The 19,282-nt window shown below is 41.0% G+C and overlaps 1 protein-coding gene across 3 annotated transcripts in view; it reads left to right on the forward strand.

The window, feature by feature from the left end:
• The window catches only part of LOC140713771 (cadherin-20-like), a 183,597-nt gene that overhangs the window by 120,083 nt on the left and 44,232 nt on the right, over window positions 1–19,282 (forward strand). For all 3 annotated transcript variants that reach the window (XM_073024277.1, XM_073024280.1, XM_073024278.1), the window contains exons 4-6: window positions 5,982–6,101; window positions 8,227–8,394; window positions 15,941–16,128. In XM_073024277.1, the coding sequence (XP_072880378.1) occupies window positions 5,982–6,101; window positions 8,227–8,394; window positions 15,941–16,128 (476 nt within the window). The remainder of the gene's footprint in view (window positions 1–5,981; window positions 6,102–8,226; window positions 8,395–15,940; window positions 16,129–19,282) is intronic.

Raw genomic sequence — 19,282 nt, forward strand, 5'->3', positions numbered from 1 at the left:
GAAATTGCTGTAAATACTCAGCAGGCCGGGCAGTATTTGTGAAGAGAGAGAGTTAACTTTTCAGTTCAATTATCTTTTAATAGGGCAAAGTTAGAAATGAAACAGACTTGAAGTTGCAGAGAACGTGGAAGGCATGGATGGGGAAAAAAAGGAATGCTCTTTGATAGGGTGAGACCAAAAGAGATTGAATAGTATAAAACTAAGTGAATGATAAAAGGAATATCATTGGGAAGCAAAAATGGGAGGAGACATGAAATTTGAGAGAATAAAAACTATAAATGCTGGAAATTTGGGGACAAAGTCGGAATGGCTGATGATTTGAAATTATTGAATCAGGTGTTACAATCAACTCTTGTTGAACAAGCAGGTACCTGAAAATAGAGAGGGAATTGGTTCAGAAAGAAGAGTGAATTAGAGCTTCCAAGAAAGAAAAGTCACGTGTCTGGTATTAAAATTTACAAAGGATATTCCTTCGAATATGAAGTCTGCTGACTTGGAAGTTGAGGACTAGGTCCTTCCTTTGGATGTGAGTAAAGAGAGTGAGGGAAGGAGTGCAGGAAATAGAGGTGATGTATCCAGAGCATCATCAATTATGGTAGAGGGAGAATATCATTTGGGGAAAATGGAAAGTATATTGCAAGCACTAAAGTGGAAAGTTGTCGTTGGTAACTAACTGAACACTAACAACTCATGTTGATTAGTCAATCACACTTCTTTTACTTGTTCGCAAGGAGGACATATCAGCCCCTCACTAAACCATTTTGAACTTTTTTTGTGGAAGTGGGTGGGGGTCTTTAGGGTTTTAATGTTTTAACTATCACTCCTTCTTCAGAGCACCCTTCTGTTTTCATGGATGTCTGCAAAGAACAAAAATTTAAGGATGTATATTGCATACATTTAAATAAAGAAATGTCATTTTTATATAGAAATTGACTAGATGGATACCAATATTGATTAAATAGGAACTTTGTGCACTTCTGAATCTTAGCATTTGCATATTTAAGTATCAATTACAATACATGTTTCAGGTGTTTGCATTTTTATCTTGTCTCAGTGTGCTTCGTGACCTTGGTCCGCAGGTTTGTACAAAGGAGAGTACGGCTTTCAAGGGCCGTGTTCAGACTGGGTGAGAGCGTTATGACTGCTCACAGTCTCTCTCAGCTTATCATCTTGACTCTTGCCTTACTGAACTTCCATACTTATAAAAGGCTATACAAGGAGGAGTTGAACTCTCAAGTGTTTAGTTCAGCTTGAGACCGTACAGTGTCTGCACTCTATTCGGTCATCACACCATATTAACCCTTGCCTTGCTGCAGCATCCACAAGGTGACACCAATAGAGGTGGGGAAACTGGGAGAATGCAGTAGCGTTCTTGTCGGACAGGTGGGATGGGGTGGGGGTGGGACGTGTAGTCAACGCGGCTGTAACATTTTTGCTTCTCTTCACAAACAAATCTCGGTGCACTCAAAAGAACTGTTGCCTTTTATAATGTTAACCCTTTTCTTCAGCTGCATATCACACCCTGTTTAAGAATGAAAGTACATTTGCAATTGGAGTCAAGCATTCCTCAAACCTTACGTTCCTTTCAGTTGTATTTTGCCCAGTGTTCTGGCATTTCCAAATTATAGTGTCACGCTCACAATCAATGTTTTTGGCAGTATTCTAACCCTTTCAAGAGATGTGTGTTTCATTGACAAGGCTAGAATTTAATTGTTCTATTTTGCCTTAAAAATTGCTGGAGCATTTGCACCAAAGGGACTCCCACAATGCTATTGGGTGGAGAGCTCTGGGGTTTAGACCCCACAATGATGAAAGAGTGCAGAGGATCTGGAGGAGCAGGTGCATGGTTGTCCCAGAGGTATAGGTATATAGTCTCAGAGAGCAGTTTCGGGCCCTATATCTGAGAAAGGATGAGCTGGCATTGGAGAGCATCCACAGGAAGTTTACAAGACTGATCCTGGGAATGAAAGGGCTAACAGTACTAGTGGTTAATGCAACACTATTACAGCTCAGGGTTCAGAGTTCATTTCTAATGTCCTCCACTGGGAGTCTCTGTATGACCTCCAAATTGAATGCATGGGTTTTCCCTGGGTGCTCCAGTTACCACTCACAGTCCAAAGACATACCTGGCAGGTTAACTGGTCATTGTAAATTGTCCTACAATTAAGTTAGAGTTAAATCAGAGTTGTAGGGGATTGCTAGGATGGTGCAACTCGAAGGGCCAGAAGGACCTATTCTGCACCGTTCACAAAATTTAAAAAATAAATAAATTATAGCGATATATTATCAACTTTCCATACAACTGATTGCATCTAAGGTTGAAAGTAGAAAGAGAACAATAAATTCTCTTTATAAGATGTTTGCTGCTGTTGTGGAATTAAACACAATCACACAATTCAGCTTCACTTTGCTTCAAATATTGCAACATTTCATCCTTCTTCTCATTTGATGACCGATTCCCTTTGTTGCGATGTGGCTCGGTAGCGTAGTGGTTAGCACAATGCTTTACAGCTCCAGCGACCCAGGTTCAATTCCCACCGCTGCCTGTAAGGAGGTTGTATGTTCTCCCTGTGACCATGTGGGTTTCCTCCTGGTGCACCAGTTTCCTCCCACAGTCCAGAGACGTGCCGGTTGGCAGGTTAATTAGGCATTGTAAATTGTCCCATGAGTAGGCTAGGATTAAATTGGGGGATTACTGGGTGGCGTAGTTCAAAGGGCTGGAAGGGCCTATTACACGTTGTATTGCTAAATAAATAAACAAATTCTGGTTAGATTTAATTCTATCCCTGGCCCTCATGTTAGAACATAGAACAGTCCAGTATAGTACAGGTCCTTTGGTGCATGCTGTTGCACCAACCTTTTAACCGTTCTTCCACCTCACATGGGGTTGCTGACAAGGTTTCTGCTATTATTTCAAAATACGCATACTTTTTATGAATTAAGCTATTCTTAAGTTATGTTAATTACATTTTTGTAAAGCATGTAAGGTAGAAAAAGTCAGCATTTTCATTACAACTCATTAATGTGAGTATTCTAATAGTTAGCATTTGTTTAATTAACGTGCACAGTCTGGAGGGCATGGGATCTGGCCCTTCTCGTTGCAGTAGCTGCACCCACCTTCAGTACATCCCTCAGCACACGGTCTTGTACCTGAGAACGTGGCATTTTGCCGCACTTATTTATGGACAACATCTTGCTCTGGAAGGTGAAGAGTTTCAGATGGACCAGGGGGCATCTTCATTGCAGTGATCGTTTCCCAACAATTGATGAAATTTCAAAATGCATACTTGACAGCAATCTATAGCAGTGCAGAGTCCCATGAAATGCACCCATTCTGGATAAATCTCGACAGACATCTCTATGCCTTTTCCCAGACCATCTGGCCAAACTCAACTTCTCCAAGGAGCCAAGGCTGGCACTTATCACCCATCTTTAATTGCTCTTAAACTACAACGCATGCTAGGCCTCTTCAGAGGGCACTTAGAATTGATCACATTATCATGCACATGGATCAAGACTCAAATACACTAGGTGAAAATGAATGACTTTCATCTTCATAAGATATGATTAAACCAGACAGGTTTTATAGTAATCCACTAGTTTAATGATCATTACCGGTGTTAGCTTTGCATTTTCAATTAGTCAATTGCATTTATAATTCTTTGTTATCCTAGTGAGATTTGAACTCTTCTCCAGATGATCAGATCAGGCTTCTGGATCCAAAATTGTAAATACTCTGGTCCCATACAATGAAGGTCTAATAATCAGCAAGTGAGTTTAATTTCAAGGGTTAATATTTTATTCGTTAAAGGTCTGAGCTTTTGGTAGTCATGTCGTCACTTGTGCTAGTGAGCTTGGAGCAAGGGGTGTAAGAGCTCCTACTGTGGGCCAGGTTGTGCCAAGGTTCAAGATTATTGGTGTGGATGAGCAGGAGGAAACCAGAGGCCAGGTGTGGTTCAGAATATTCCTCCTGAACTCACTGATGGCACCTGGGGCTCAGTTGGTTACACTCTTTTCTTCTAAACTAACAGATTCCAGGTTTGAGTTAAACTTGAAGGTCTTGAGGAGAAAATAAAACCAACCTTGGACCTCAAGTCTAGAGCATAATAGTGCTACCCTTTTGGTCAGGTTGTCCTCAGAATAAGATTTAGGTTTATCTTTTTGATAGGCGTTCATAGTTCAATAAAGCTTGGATTTCAGCAGTAGATTTGCAAACGTATATGCCACTGTCTTGGATAATTAGTACCTTTGATGCAGGACAGATTTTTGTCTTGAAGAGTTTGCATTAGAGAAAAGGCAAGCCCATGGAAGACTTTGAAAGGCAGGATGAAAAATTCAAACTTTAAGACATTGTCAGTATTAGTCAGAAGTGATGAATGGGCAGGGGGGCAAGGTGTCAACTTGGCTACAGAAAGCAGACCTTCAATGTGACACAGCATAGGAATTAAGGCTTCCTCAAGGAAAGTACTGGATTAGTGAAGTCAGCAGGTCACCAACACATGGGCAAGGGTCATATTGCAACTGAGGTGTGGCATGGTATGTTATCCAGATGGAAGAAGACAATGTATCTGTTGGAACTGATAGGTGTCATGAATCATGACTGCCTTACTTATGAATTGGAGAATGGTCACTGATGGTCATAAGCAGATGCCATCACAGAATGCAGTACCCAGATAGATAAATAACAAAAATGGAAAAGGGCTCATTAAGCCACCATGAAGATTTTTCATTTAACTCTTGTAACTCTTTGGACCCCGAGGTAGAAATTTGTCTTTGATCACATGTACTAAATGCCACGGCTTGATATTCATGAGAAGTAATAAGATGCCTGAAGTAATTATAATTGGTTTGACAAACACCAAAGAAATGTTCCATGGCTACTGTCAGGGATAAGTAGATTAATAAGTGATTTTTCATCCAGTTCGCATTTTCCAAAACTATGTTGCTCACCTTAAGTACTTATTATCAATGTAAATCGTAAAAATCTATAAAGATTCAGATTTATCACATGCACATCAAAGTATATAGTGAAAGGCATCATTTGCATTAAGAGCAAACATTACCAAAGAAGTGATGGGCAACCCACAAGTGTTACCACTCATTCCGATGCCAATACACCAGGCCCACAATACTCAGCAGGACAACACGAGCAACAAAATAAAGCAAGACAACAGAAGCAAAACCTGCCCCTTTCTCACCCTCTCACCCAGTCACAGACACAGGTAGGACTCCAACCCCAGGACAGCCCATCACTGGGCCTGCAGTCCTTGGCCCCCAGACTCACATTCGTATGTCATAAGTGTTAAGCTGCATCATTATTTGACGTTGTGATTGGGGCCAGAAAACCTTCTTTCCAAAACAGGCAATTAGCCTCTGCATTCTATAAAGATTCAGAAAAAGCAGGGGAGAATTTTCTGTTCTGTGAGAATGAATTAATGAGAAGAAGCCTGAGGGCCAGATAAACTGTCTCAATCTAAAATGTCGACTGCCCATTTCCATCTAAAGATGATGCTCGACCCGCTGAGTTCCGCTGGCAGCTCATTCCTTTTGCTGCAGGGGAAATGATAACAATTCACCGCCGCCTGTTTTACAGGATAGTGTCATCGAGACTTCTCCAACAATTTCCTTGTGCTAACCAAGCTAAGTAAACTAACCAACAGGAGGACGTCCCTTTAGAGCAAAGGTGAGGAAGAATTTCTTTCGCCAGGAAGTGGTGAATCTGAGAAACTCATTGCTACAGACGGCTGTGGAGGCCAAGTCATTAGGTACATTTAAAGCAGAGGTTGTGAGGTACTTAATCAGTAAGGGTATCAGAAGTTATGATGAGAATGGAGTTGGAATGGAAAATAAGTCAGCCATGTTGGAATGCTGGAGCAGATGCGAAAGGCTAGTTCTGCTCCTATGTCTTAAAGAAATTCTCCGGAACATATTCCTTCATTCCCAAATTAACAAAACTGTGCTTGCCTTTCTTCTCTGCTCAGGTACGTCAGTAATACAACTCACAGCGAGTGATGCTGATGATCCCACATATGGAAACAGTGCACGAGTGGTTTACAGCATCCTTCAGGGACAGCCATATTTCTCAGTGGAAGCAAGGACAGGTACGCAATAACTCAGAGTCCAAGAGTAAAGCGATGTGCGGTGCTCTTGAGAGGTCTGCTGTGCAAGCGCATTAATAACCTTTTAAAAGGGATAATGAATTTAAACTCCCATAACTGGACTGACATGCTGAATGATTTTTGGTGCCATAAGATTATATACAAAACACCGGTGCCTGTAGATGTTTGGCGTAGCAATGTTACACCATCCATAACATGCAGCACTTCATACATAATAGAATCAAACTGCCGAGGTTAATCACAGATAAGATGCATGGCTCAAACCTTCTGCCATCGACTGCCCACGAGTCAGGCATCAGACCAACGATGCCTTAAACACCAGCTTTGACAGTTGATAGGAAATTGGCTGTTGGAGGTGAGCAACTGTGTCATAGAAACATAGAAAACCTACAGCACAATACAGGTTCTTCGGCCCACAAAGCTGTGCCGAACATGTCCTTACCTAGGGTTACCCATAGCCCTCTATTACCTAGGGTTACCCATAGCCCTCTAGTTTTCTAAGACCCACATTGTCATGTATCAAATGGGTAGGGCCTCCTTATCTCTACTAACTACAGAGACTAGATGGGGAAACATCCCCATCCAGCAGTTGGTGTCTGGGAGGAGGTGAAGGAGCCACTCATCAGTTCAGACATCTGTTCTGCCCGCCTACCATCAGATTTCAGAATGGCCCATGGTCCATTAACACAATGTTCTTCTTCCCTTTTTTTGCTCTATTCGTTTAATTTGTAATTTATAGTAATTTTATGTTTTTCTACTTGACTGCAGCTGCAAAACAAAATTTATATCACCATGATAAGGTAATAAACCTGATTCTGAGTGTTTGTAAGTTGTCAAATTCCTAACCTGGGATGAAGAGTGACCCCACTCTTCTCCCATGTGAGGACCAACGTTCTGGCCAGTCACCCACATTCTCCGCTGGGTTATTCTGTTCTCCTGAAAGGACCATCATCAACACCTCCGCTTCCTCAGGAGGCAAAGAAACTTGGCACGTTTCCTTTGACCATCACCGGATTTGTATTGAGGCACCATTGAAAGTGTCATATCCGGATGCATCACAGCATGGCCTGGCAACTGCTCGGCCTGTGGCCACCAGAAGCTGCAGAGAGGTATGGGCACATCACAGAAACCAGCCACCCCTCCAGGGGCTCGGTCTATATGTCTCGCTGCCTCAGTAAAGCAGCCAGCATAATCGAAGACCCCACCCACCCTGGGTCTTCTGTCTTCTCCCCTCTCCCAGCAGGCAGAAGATACAAACAGCTGAAAGACACAAAAGAAGATACAAAAGCATGTACCACCAGTATTATGGACAGCTTCTCTCCCACTGTAATCAAACTGTAACGGACCTCTTGTACAATAAGAAGGACTCTTGGCCTCCCAATCTGGCTCATTATGATTATGCACTTTATCATTTACCTGCCCTGCCCTTTTTCGAAAACTTTTACCCTTTATTCTGCATTGTTACTATTTATCCTCTTCTAGCTCAATGCACGGTGTAATGATTTGATCTGTATGCAAGACGAGCTTTTCACTACACCTCGGTACATGTGACAATAATAAACCATTTTCAGTTCCGATTCCTATTCCAAAGACCTCTCAGAGGTTAGAGTCAGCCACATTTCTGTAAGGCTGAAGTTGTTTTAGCCAGACTAAGAAAGAACAACGGGTTATTTACCACAGTGGTTTTACCACAACAGGTCAGTATTGCAGACACAAGCATTTTAGTTCAAGATTGCTTTAACTCAATGATTTTAAGTTCCCCACATGCTCTAGTGTAGGACATCTCATCATCAGCAATTCAAGTCTCCGTACGATATAATCGATATGCTACCATTCTAACTGGACCATAAGGCAAACCAGCAAATCCCTGTCAGCAGCGCAATAGCTTCCATATTTGACACTTCTTAAAATTTTAAACATTTCTGAGACTTTTATCGCAGTGTTACTGATAATTGTCAATTTGATAGCAGTTCTCAAGGTTTGCCGAACTAAATTGAAGTGAATTTATCCTCTGAACTGTTGATAATCCACTGCTTCCCTGAAGCAGTAAGGGTGCCCTCTGCTGGTTGTTTTTAGTAGTGAAACAATGTCCGTCTGTCTTCCCCAGGCATCATCAGGACAGCTTTACCATATATGGACAGAGAGATAAAGGATGAATACCTTGTGGTGGTGCAAGCCAAGGACATGGGTGGACAAATGGGCGGATTATCAGGCACAACAACTGTAAACATCACCCTGACAGATGTCAATGACAATCCTCCAAGATTCCCTCAAAGTAAGTACAGCTCTTATTTGGATCAATGGTTCTCTAATGAGAAAATGCTTATTGGTTTGAGGTTCCATGCTGAATTTACAAAATGTTTTGCTGTTAATTGTAATCCACAAAAATTTTCATCCATAATAATTCACCCTATCAACACATCAGTCTATTTCTTTTTGCCCTACAGACACATTATTGTTCCTCAAATCTTCTGAAGTAAATGATATTTGTACCATAAAGTCAGTTATTACAATCAGGCTGGTCAGTGAAGTCTTACCCCAGCCCTTCTGACAACTAGCTGGCTATTAGTTATCAGCCTTCCTCTGCAATAGGACACGGTGCTACTTTATCAACACAGGTGATGCAAGAGGTCACTTTCCATTAGCTCGAGTCATAACTGAACTCTAGCTACTGACATCACATTCCCCCAACAGGATAAACCACTTACCAAGTACAAAGTACAAATAAACTATGAAGTAAATTTATTATCATAGAATATATATGTCACCATATACAACCCTGAGAATTGTTTTCTTGTGGGCATTCAGAGTAAATAAAAGCAATGAAAGACCATACCCAACAGGAAGGACAAACTAATGTGCAAAAGACAACAAACTGTGCAAATACAAAAAGAAAGAAAAAAAGAAATAATAATAATAAATTGTAAAATTCCTGTAACATCTGAAAAAGCATTGGCATAACAACCAGAAAAGGACAACACACACAAAGTGCTGGTGGAACGCAGCAGGCCAGGCAGCATCTATAGGAAGAAGTACAGTCGACGTTTCGGGCCGAGACCCTTCGTCAGGACTGACGTGAGTCCTATAGATGCTGCCTGGCCTGCTGCGTTCCACCAGCATTTTGTGTGTGTTGCTTGAATTTACAGCCTCTGCAGATTTCCTCGTGTGTGCGCAAAAAAGGACAACTACTGTTATCAAAGTAAACTGAGGCATTTCCCAGAGCAACTCTCTAAGTCCACTATGGCTTTGTCTAGCTTTAAACCCACTCTCTAATTTACTGAACAGGACGAGAAGAGGTTAGGAAATCAGAAACAATCAAATGATTTATATGTCGACACACTTTCTATACAAGAATGACTTGAAATTATACATGCCTTCATCAGCAAAGTTAAAGCAATTAATTCAAATAGTACAACTATTTTCTAAAGCTATAAACATGAATTTTGGACTAGATAAGTGCAAAACATTAAACATAAAGAAAGCTGCTTTAGAGTTAATAGAACACAAAACAGAGCAGCAGGATGCAACATAACCGATGGGTGAATATGAAACATACAAGTATCTGGGATATCAGCAAGCTAAGAAAATAGACCATAGTGCAATAAGGGGAAAACCTACGGCAGAATTTACTTAAAGGTTTAAGAAAATATGACAAACAGAGCTCAATAGTAAAAATAATTACAGAGGCCATAAACTCTTTCGCTAAACTCATATTAACATATTCATATGGTATAACATCTTGGTCTGAAACTGATCTGGAAAATTTTCAAAGAAAAAATGAGAACTGAAATGACAAATTTTAGATTCTACAGACACTTAGATTAACACTACCAAGGACAGAAGGAGGAAGAGAAATAACAGACAAAAAACAATTTACACGACAGTCAGATAAAACTTCTAAGGATAGATTTTCATCAATGAAAACAGGATTTAGCACTCCACATGAGCAAATGCAATTCTGATCAGAAGTAAGCAACACTAATCTTAAATGAAAGCACAATACAGAAAAATGAAGAATCTATCACTATTGAAGAAAAATTTAACCAATGGAAGAGCATGACCCTTCATGGAAGACATCCCCACAATCTGAGGAGACTAGTTGTCAACTGGAAAGCGTCAAACACCTGGCTCGGAGTTGGAGCCATCTTCCCAGAAACGGTGGGTTTTCTTGTAACGATACAGGACCTGATGGTTAACACAAAAAAAAATTGTCTAAAGTACATAATAAAAGACCAACAAATTCAAGATGATAAATGTAGAGAGTCCGAAGAGAAACCAGAAATAATCCAACACGTTACAGGATCCTGCAACAGTTTAACTCAATCTGATTACTTACTCAGGCACAATCAAATGACAAGCACCATTCACCAAACTCTTGCTTTAAAATACAAACCCATAAAAGACATCTTACCTTTCTATAAATACAAGCCCAACACAGTTTCAGAGTCAGTGTACTACAAATCATTATACAACCAATCCATAATTCATAATGACTGTCCAAATATCATATTACAGGCTAAACAAACAAGAACAACTTATTTAATAGATATATCCAATCCAAACGCACATGACATACAGAAATCAATAAGTGAAAAACACCAGAAATTTGCAGAAATGAAAGAGGAAATTGAAAGACTAAGGGATGTGAACAGGGTATCCCAGTCATAATTGGGATGTTGGTATCATCCCAAAGTCACTACGCAATTGCGTTCAACAATTAGGCCTAAACAGCAATATTTATGTAAATCTCTAGAAAGAGACAATACTAAGCACCACTTGAATAGTTCAAAAGTTCCTAGCAACTGAGGAATGAGTTTGCATGCTATCCCTGTACATCAGGTTTTACCAGCTTGAACTGAGAAAAAAATAAAAGTACAATAATCATAATAATAATAAATAAATTAGCAATAAAAATCAAGAACATGAGATGAAGAGTCCTTGAAAGTGAGTCCATAGGTTGTGGGAACAGTTCAGTGATGGGGTGAGTGAGGTTATCCCCTCTGATTCAAGAACATGATAGTTAAGAGGTAATAATTGTTCCTGAACCTGGTGGTTTGAGTCCTGAGGCTTCTGTACTTCTTTCCCAATGGTAGCAGTGAGAACAGAGCCTGGCCTAGCTGGTGGGGGACCTTGAAGGTGGATGCTGTTTGGCTGCAACAGTGCTCCATGTAGATGTGGGGAGGGCTTTACCCTTGATGGACTATTTTTTTGGTGGGCTTTTCTGCGCAAGGGCATTTGTGTCCATACCAGGTTGTGAGGCAATCAGTCTATATACTCTCCACTACACATCCATAGAAGTTTGTCGAAGTTTTAGATGACATATTGAGTCTTTGCAAACTTATAAGAAAATAGAGGAACTGCCATGCTTTCTTCATTACAGCACTTGGGTGCTGGACCCAGGACAGATCCTCTGAAATGATAACACTGACCCTCTCCACCTCTGATCTTCAAATGAGGACTGACTCATGGACCTCTGATTTCCTTCTCCTGAAGCCATTAATCAGCTCTTTGGTCTTTCTGACATTGATTGTTGCTATAGCACCACTCAGCCAGATTTTCAATATGCTGATTCGTCACCACCTTTGATTCGGCCAACAACAGTGATGTCATCAGTAAACTTAAATATGGCTTTGGAGCTGTGCTTATCCTCACAGCCGTAAGTATAGAGCAGGGGCGCTAAGCACACAGCCTTGTGGTGCACCTGTACTGATGGTGATTGTGGAGGAGATGTTGTTGGCAATCTGAACTGACTTGGATCTACGAGTGAGGAAATCGAGGATCTGTTTGCACAAGGAGGCATTGAAGCCTAGGTCTCGCAGCTTATTGATTAGTTTTGAGGGGATAATTGTATTGAATGCTGTGCTGTAGTTAATGAAGAGCATCCTAATGTATCCAACTTCGCCATCCAGGTGTTCCAGGGCTGAGTGAAGAGCCTATAAAATGGTATTTATCATTGACATGTTGTGATGGTAGGCAAATTAGACTGGATCCGAGTCAATTCTCAGGCAGAAGTTGATATGTTCCATCACCAGTCTGTCAAAGGATTTTATCACAGTGGATGCAAGTGCTACTGGACGATAGCCTTTGAGGCAGATTACCATGTTCTTCTTAAGCACTGGTATAATTGAAGTCTGCCTGAAGTAGGTGGGTACCTCAGACTGCCAGAGCAAGAGGTTGAAGATATCAGTGATCAGCACAGGTGTTTAGTACTTGGCCATCTGGGCCGGATGCTTTCCATGGGTTCATCTGAAGGATGCTCTCACATCAGCCCCAGAGACTGAAATCACAGGGTCTTTGGGCGCTGTGGGGGCTTGTGAAGGTGCCTCCACATTTTAACGGTCAAGGCAAACGTAAAAGGCATTGAGCTCATCTGGGAGCAAAACCTCGTGGTCACCTTTGTCACCTGGTTTCACTTGGTAGGAAGTGATAGCACTCAAGCCCCACCACAGCTATGGAGCAATCTTCAGTGATTTGGCTTTGGTCCAGAACTGCCATTTCGGTTCTGTGATGGCTTTTGCATTTTACTTGGTCTCCTCTTGTATTTCACTTCCCCTTAATAAATTTTAAAGTGTCTTAGAATATAGTACTAGAAAATGAGTTAATGGCAAATAAGGAAGGAGCTTTTAGCTTATATGAAGAACTTTGACTCTGTTTGTCAGGAGTATATAAATCTCCATACTAATGTGTTTTGCCCACTCTCCTGCCCTGTTAAGAATCTCCCGTCTTACTGTGTTTGTTTATATCTATGCTGTTAGCTGGTAAGCAATTTCAATCACATTAAGTTCTGGATATTTATTTTTACTTTGGTCAACCTATTTGGACAAAGCATATTCCTAATATTGTTCCTGTGACTACTTGATGGTGGTGATTCTAAATGTTATTTTATGCTCATTCTGAATTTGGTTTTCTTAAATTGAAGAAAAAACTGCAAAATGTAAGTTAAGAACATAAGACATAGGAGCAGAAGTGGGCCATTCGGCCCATCAAGTCTGTTTCACCATTCAATCATAGGCTGATCCAATTCTTCCAGTCATCCCCACTCCCCTGCCTTCTCCCCATACCCTTTGATGCCCTGGATAATCAAGAACCTATCTGTCTCTGCCTTAAATAAGTTCTCTGATGTTTTCTATTCCAAGAAGTAATTTGTCCTGTCTCAGATTATAATAGGCCAACATTAAGAGGAGCCAACCTTGTTCTTTTTAAATACCTCTGCAAAAGTTTACATCTGCTTTTATCATTCTCACTAGATCATTCTCCTATTCAACTTTCCATTCTCTTTGGTCATTCTTTCCTGAATTCTGATATGTTCCGAATCCAAAGCTTTATTGCTGCTTTGGCAATGTCTTTTGTTTTTATCTATAGCTTGGTTTAACGTCCATTGAAAGTCGCTGCTGTTATCACTTTTCTCAGCTTTAGTTATTGCCTTAAAGGAATATATATTAATTATAAATCATGTGCCGATGTTTTATGTGAAAATTACTTATTTTTTGTCACACCAATCTACCATAGCTGACTTCTGCCTCTTTCCCTTACAGCTTGCTTTATTCATATTTTAGATTCTTGTTTCAAATTGACCTAAATTAGTTTCATATTTCATTTCAAATTCTATCATATTTTGGTAACTAAAAGGTCCCTCAGCTATCGGATCACCAATTAACATTTACTTATTACTCAGTACTACAGCAAAAAGACCCTCATTGCTCCTACTTACATGACATGCTTTTTTTCCCAAATCAACAACAACCAAAGTCATTTTGCAACTTGTATCCATGAGGGCTACTAGATCATTCTTATTTCCTTCTATTCATACCATTAATTCATCGATCTAGTTACAAGAGCTGAATGTACTGTATATTCAGATATAGCCCTTGGTTTTTCTTTCTGCCATGTTCCCCCAACTCTGACTCTAAGATTTGCCCTATCTCATCCCTCCTCATTCTCTGATTATCAAATCATCCGTTTTGCTCTTGCTCACTATTGCCTTGCTTTTCTCCTTAACTTCCTCTGGATAAGAAAATACTTATCTTAAAATAAGAACACTTCACATTTATACTGGGCTAGAACTTTCTGGCAGGGACAAGCTACCGTTGCAGTGCCAACTTCCTTCCCGATCCTGTTCAGTTTCGAATGGTAATACCAGAACAAGAATAAATTCCATTCAGAAAAAAAAGCAGCTCTGAAACCCAACGTACCACAATATCAGATGTGACATCAAATGTGCCAAATGTGTCTCAAAAATTTGATAGTGCTTTTGGATCAGATGGCCAAGGCAGAGCAGACTTAATGGGCTGAATGGATTAATTTTGCTCTTATGTCTTGTATCTCATCTTATGACTAAGGAGGGCAGGTCTATATAGACTTTAGTAAGGCCTTTTGTCAAAGTCCCTTGAGGTAGGCTGGTCTGGAAGATTGGAGTACCGGGTGAGTCGACAAAGTGGATACAAAATTGGCTTGGAGGTAGAGTGTGTTAATGAATAATTGCTTTTCATTCAAAAACATGAAAAATCTACTAAAGTCCAATAAGAGAACTTTTTAAAATTATCTTAAAGTACATTCAATTAATTTTTTAAAATAGTGAATTATCTCATGGTAACATTGCTCCCGAACAGTTGTTCTTCCACGTTCAAGTTAAAGCTGTTCCGGTGAACTCACACAGAATGGTGGAGGAACTCAGCAGGTCAGCAGGAACTTGAAAGGTGGAAGTGGGGAAGGAGGACCTATTCCCCACTCTGGTTGCTTACCTCTTCTCCTCACCTGCCTATCACCTCCCTCTGGTGCCTCTCCTTCTTCCCTTTCTCCCGTGGTCTACTCCCCTCTGCTCTCAGATTCCTCCTTCTCCAGCCCTCTACTCTTCCCATCCACCTGGCTTCATCTATTACCTTCTAGCAAGTCCTCCTTCCCCAACCCCCACCCTTCCTTTCCAGTACAGAAGGCGCTTTGGCCCGAAACGTCAACTGTTTATTCATTTCCATGCCTGACCTGCTGAGTTCCTCCAGCCATTTGTGTACATTGTTCTGGACTTCCAGCATCTACAGAATCTCTTGTGTTTATAAGGCTCTTCCAGTGCCAAGTCCAACCTGCTGCAATTACAGCAAGCCAATTCCTTGGTGTGCGCGCTGAGAAAATGAAGCATTAATGTCGCAATGCTAAACTCCATCAGGAATCCAGCATCAGAATACGATCAGATATTCGCCAGTGGTTCTGTGTTCACATGGGAACCCTGTACTTTGTATCTCTCATGGCTTGGATGCACAAGCTGTTTGCTATTTAACTGCCAGCCGTTCCCATCAAGTTTCAGCCTCAGTGTGTCTCTAAACATCCCAAAGTGCTCCAGGAAGATGCACAACAGTTGAAAGCAGTTTTTAAAAAAAAAATCACAGTACTTTAGAAAGGCTAACCTTTGAAGTTTTAGATGTGTTGTTAATTTTTGGAGGATGAAAATGATAGATTTCCTCTAGTGCCACTGGGGGGAGACCTCCTACCATCACCAGCTCACTGTCCAGCTCCTGTTCCCCCAAATTAGGTTTCAGTTCTATTATAAACATTAGCTTCCTGGAACTTAACAAGCAGAGGAACAGAGGTTCCCTCCATAAGTACAACATGATTGCATCTCATCATTTAGTGCCAAATGCTAATGGCCCGTTACTTTAATGGGTACTTCCTCATAAAATAAGAAGCCCAAATTGTAGGCACAGAAATCTGCATCAAGCATTGTAGTGAAGCCAAGGATCCTTGACTAGACAATAAAGGTTTACAATTTGAAGAGCAAATCTTTGACCTTAACAATTTGCATCTACGTGTGTCATTTTGCCCTGGCACAGAGCTGTACCAGATGAACGTGATGGAGACAGCTTTGGTTGGCTCGGCAGTGGGAAGAATTCTAGCAAAGGACGCAGATGAGGGGCAAAATGCAGAATTGAGCTACAGCTTCATCAATGGCGATGGGATGAACGTATTCGAGATCATCACAGATGAAAGTAACCAAGTCGGGATCATCACCTTAAAGGAGGTAAGGATTTTGCCAAAGGGAACTCAGTACATTACAGAGGGGTGGCAGAGTCTGGAGCTCTGACGTGCTGTGCCTTTCATATTTACAAATTTCTCCCCAACGGCTTCTCATCTCAGCTTGCTGTCGGCAACTTACTCTGATGTGACACCTGTAACCCAGTGAAACATCTTAACCTGCTTCATAAGAATGAAATTTTTAAAATTTAAGCATTGTAGTAGTGAGTTGCACTGTGTCCATTGGGGCTCATGCAGTGGAGAGACCAGGGACTTGGTCGAGGCATGGGGCAGTGATTGACGGTGGTCGGAATCAGAAGAATATAGCAATTTCTGAAGTTGATAGAGCCAGAGAAGTTTGCAGAGAAGGGTGATATCATGGAGAACTGAAGTAAATAAATTGAGCCTCATGGGCAAAACGTCTTTGTGAAATTGTGACATGGAAAGCAAGAATTAAAGAAAGTGAAGAAAGAATTAAAGAAAGGGACAATCTACCGTCCTGAGAAAAAGACACTGGCTGTCCATTTTATCTATGCTTCTCATGATCTTATACACTTCCATCAAGTCACCACTCATTCTCTGTCGGTACAAAAAGAAATGCCCTAATTCAGTTATACTTATGAGGAATGCAGGCTTAGAGATTTGCTCCTTGGGGGTGAAGGAGGAAGGGGGCACCAAGTGGAATTTTTGAAGAAAGTTAGTAGCTTCCTGTTGGAAGTGTGTTTAGGCCTTGTGAAAGTGAAGGGATCTGGCCTCAAACCGGGACATTGCGAGAAAGTGGTGCATAAATCACACCCTGGGTACGGAGATCAGGGACTTCCATGACATGTCCAGGAATCAGCCTCTGGGGCTGGAGACACGGATTTGGAAATCATGGCTCAGTGAGGTTCTACAAGAAAACCTTCTTTCCCGATGATATATACTATAGAGAGAGAGCGGAGGAGATTTACAAGGATGGTGCCTGGATTGGAGAGCATGACTTATGAGAATAGGTTGAGTGAACTCGGCCTTTTCTCCTTGGAGCGACAGAGGATGAGAGGTGATCTGATAGAGGTGTATAAGATGATGAGAGGCATTGACAATGTGGATAGCCAGAAGCTTTTTCCCCAGGGCTGAAATGGCTAACACAAGGGGGCATAGTTTTAAGGTGCTTGGAAGTAGGTACAAGGGGGATGTCAGAAGTAAGGTTTTTACACAGAGAGTGGTGGGTGTGTGGAATGCACTGCCAGTGACGGTGGTAAAGGCGGATGCGATAGGGTCTTTTAAGAGACTCTTGGATAGGTACAAGGAGCTTAGGAAAATAGAGGGCTATGCGGTAGAGTAATTCTGGGCAGTTTCTAGAGTAGGTTAGATGGTTGGCACAACATTGTGGGCCGAAGGGCCTGTGATGTGCTGTAGATTTCTGAAAAAAAAGATATCAGACTCTTGAATAGATTTCTCACATTGCTGAAGATAGATCCTTGATCTCCCTGTCCACTTTGTCATGGCCTTTGTACTTTGTTTGCTTATCTCCACAGCACTTTCAATGCAGCTGCAACACAGTATTCTACAGTCCCAGTGAAGGTTCTCACTCCACAATGTTGACTGTTTATTCCCTTCCATAGATGCTGCCTCACCTGCCGAATTCCTCCAGCATTTTGGGGATGTTGCTCTAGATTTCCACCGTCTGCCAAATCTCTTGTGTTACTATATTCTTCATTCTTTTTTTCTTTTTGCTATCTCGATGCACTTATGTATGGCGTGATGAGTTTGGATGGCATGCCAAGTTTTTCATTGTACCTCAGTACACTTGACAATAATAAACTAATAATGGTGAAGGGGCTTGTGGTGGGAGTAAGCGAGTTAAAGAAAATTAAAAGAGCTTACCCAGGACATGTTGCCACTGCAGGGCTAGGACCTGCTCCAAGAAGACCCTTTAAATGGTGTTGCTACAGTGAGTTGGTGACTGTTCTTGGAATGACCAATGATACGCGCTGCTTATAATCTGACTCAATTTTATGAGCAACAGGATATGATGTCATCACATGTACATCTCAGGCCTCTTTGCTGCAAAGGTACTTTTGTGATTGGAGTTAACCAGTCAAATTTCTATACTTGCATGATCCAACCCATCAATCCTCACAAGCATGTTCTGTTCAGAAACAAATAACTTTCAGCACAGAGCTCTGAAGAAACAGTGCAATTTCCACCTGAATTTCCCGGCCATGTAATGAATCAATGGCAAATTATAGAACATAAAAACTCTTAAAAATATTCTATCAATAAATTACCTCTGCAACTTTGAAGTACTGGAGTCCAAATTATCTCAATGAAAATATCACCTGTGTTTTACCTGTTTTTTGAATTGCGTCTTTAGATTTTAAGTCACCTCCCTATTTTGAAGGCAAATAGCTGCAATGTAATATCTAACATAGAGATGTATTCCTGGACCTCAGGGTTACATCTTTATGTTACATGACTTTATAGCCATTTGCCATTAGCAAGCTTACATGACTCGAGTGCAAAGTCCTGTCCATTATTTTTCTAACTCGAATTCCCAAAACTCACTAAGCATAACTAATACCTTGCAACCCATCTGTTTATAAAGTGAGAAAATAAACAAACACAGCTCTGTGCACATGTCAAGTTAAACAGACAGGGGAATTTCACTAAAATCATTGACCGCTTCATTGCAAAGAGAAAGCGAAGCAATATTGTTACCTTTCACATCTATGATCCACATCCAGCATACAGAATGGTATTGCTTGGAGGGAGGTTATTCAGCTCAAGTCTTCTGTAGCCTGCGCAGAACTGTGCAAGAATGGGCATCCAGGCCCTGTTTCTGAAGGAGACCTTCCTTGCTTACTGTTTACTTTAGCAATGAAAGGACAGAGGAGATTTATTAGAATGGTACCGAGAGAATGAGGGACTGGATAAGATAATAATATCTAAAAAGGTTGTAGAAAATTTGTCATTTTCTCTTAAGAAAAGATTAGGGAGCATTTTAATCAACATACATTCATTGAGCCACACAAGACAGATACAGTTTCTCTGGTTCACCATGTCATTGACAACCATCAAGGGACTACCCATACTTGTGTCATCCACTGTCATCCTGTCCATAACCTTCAATGCCTTGGCACAAGTGTTTGTTTAGAAATTTCTTTTTTTTTGTAATTTAT

Source organism: Hemitrygon akajei, chromosome 20 (genome assembly GCF_048418815.1).
Source record: "Hemitrygon akajei chromosome 20, sHemAka1.3, whole genome shotgun sequence".
NCBI classification, from domain to species: domain Eukaryota; kingdom Metazoa; phylum Chordata; class Chondrichthyes; order Myliobatiformes; family Dasyatidae; genus Hemitrygon; species Hemitrygon akajei.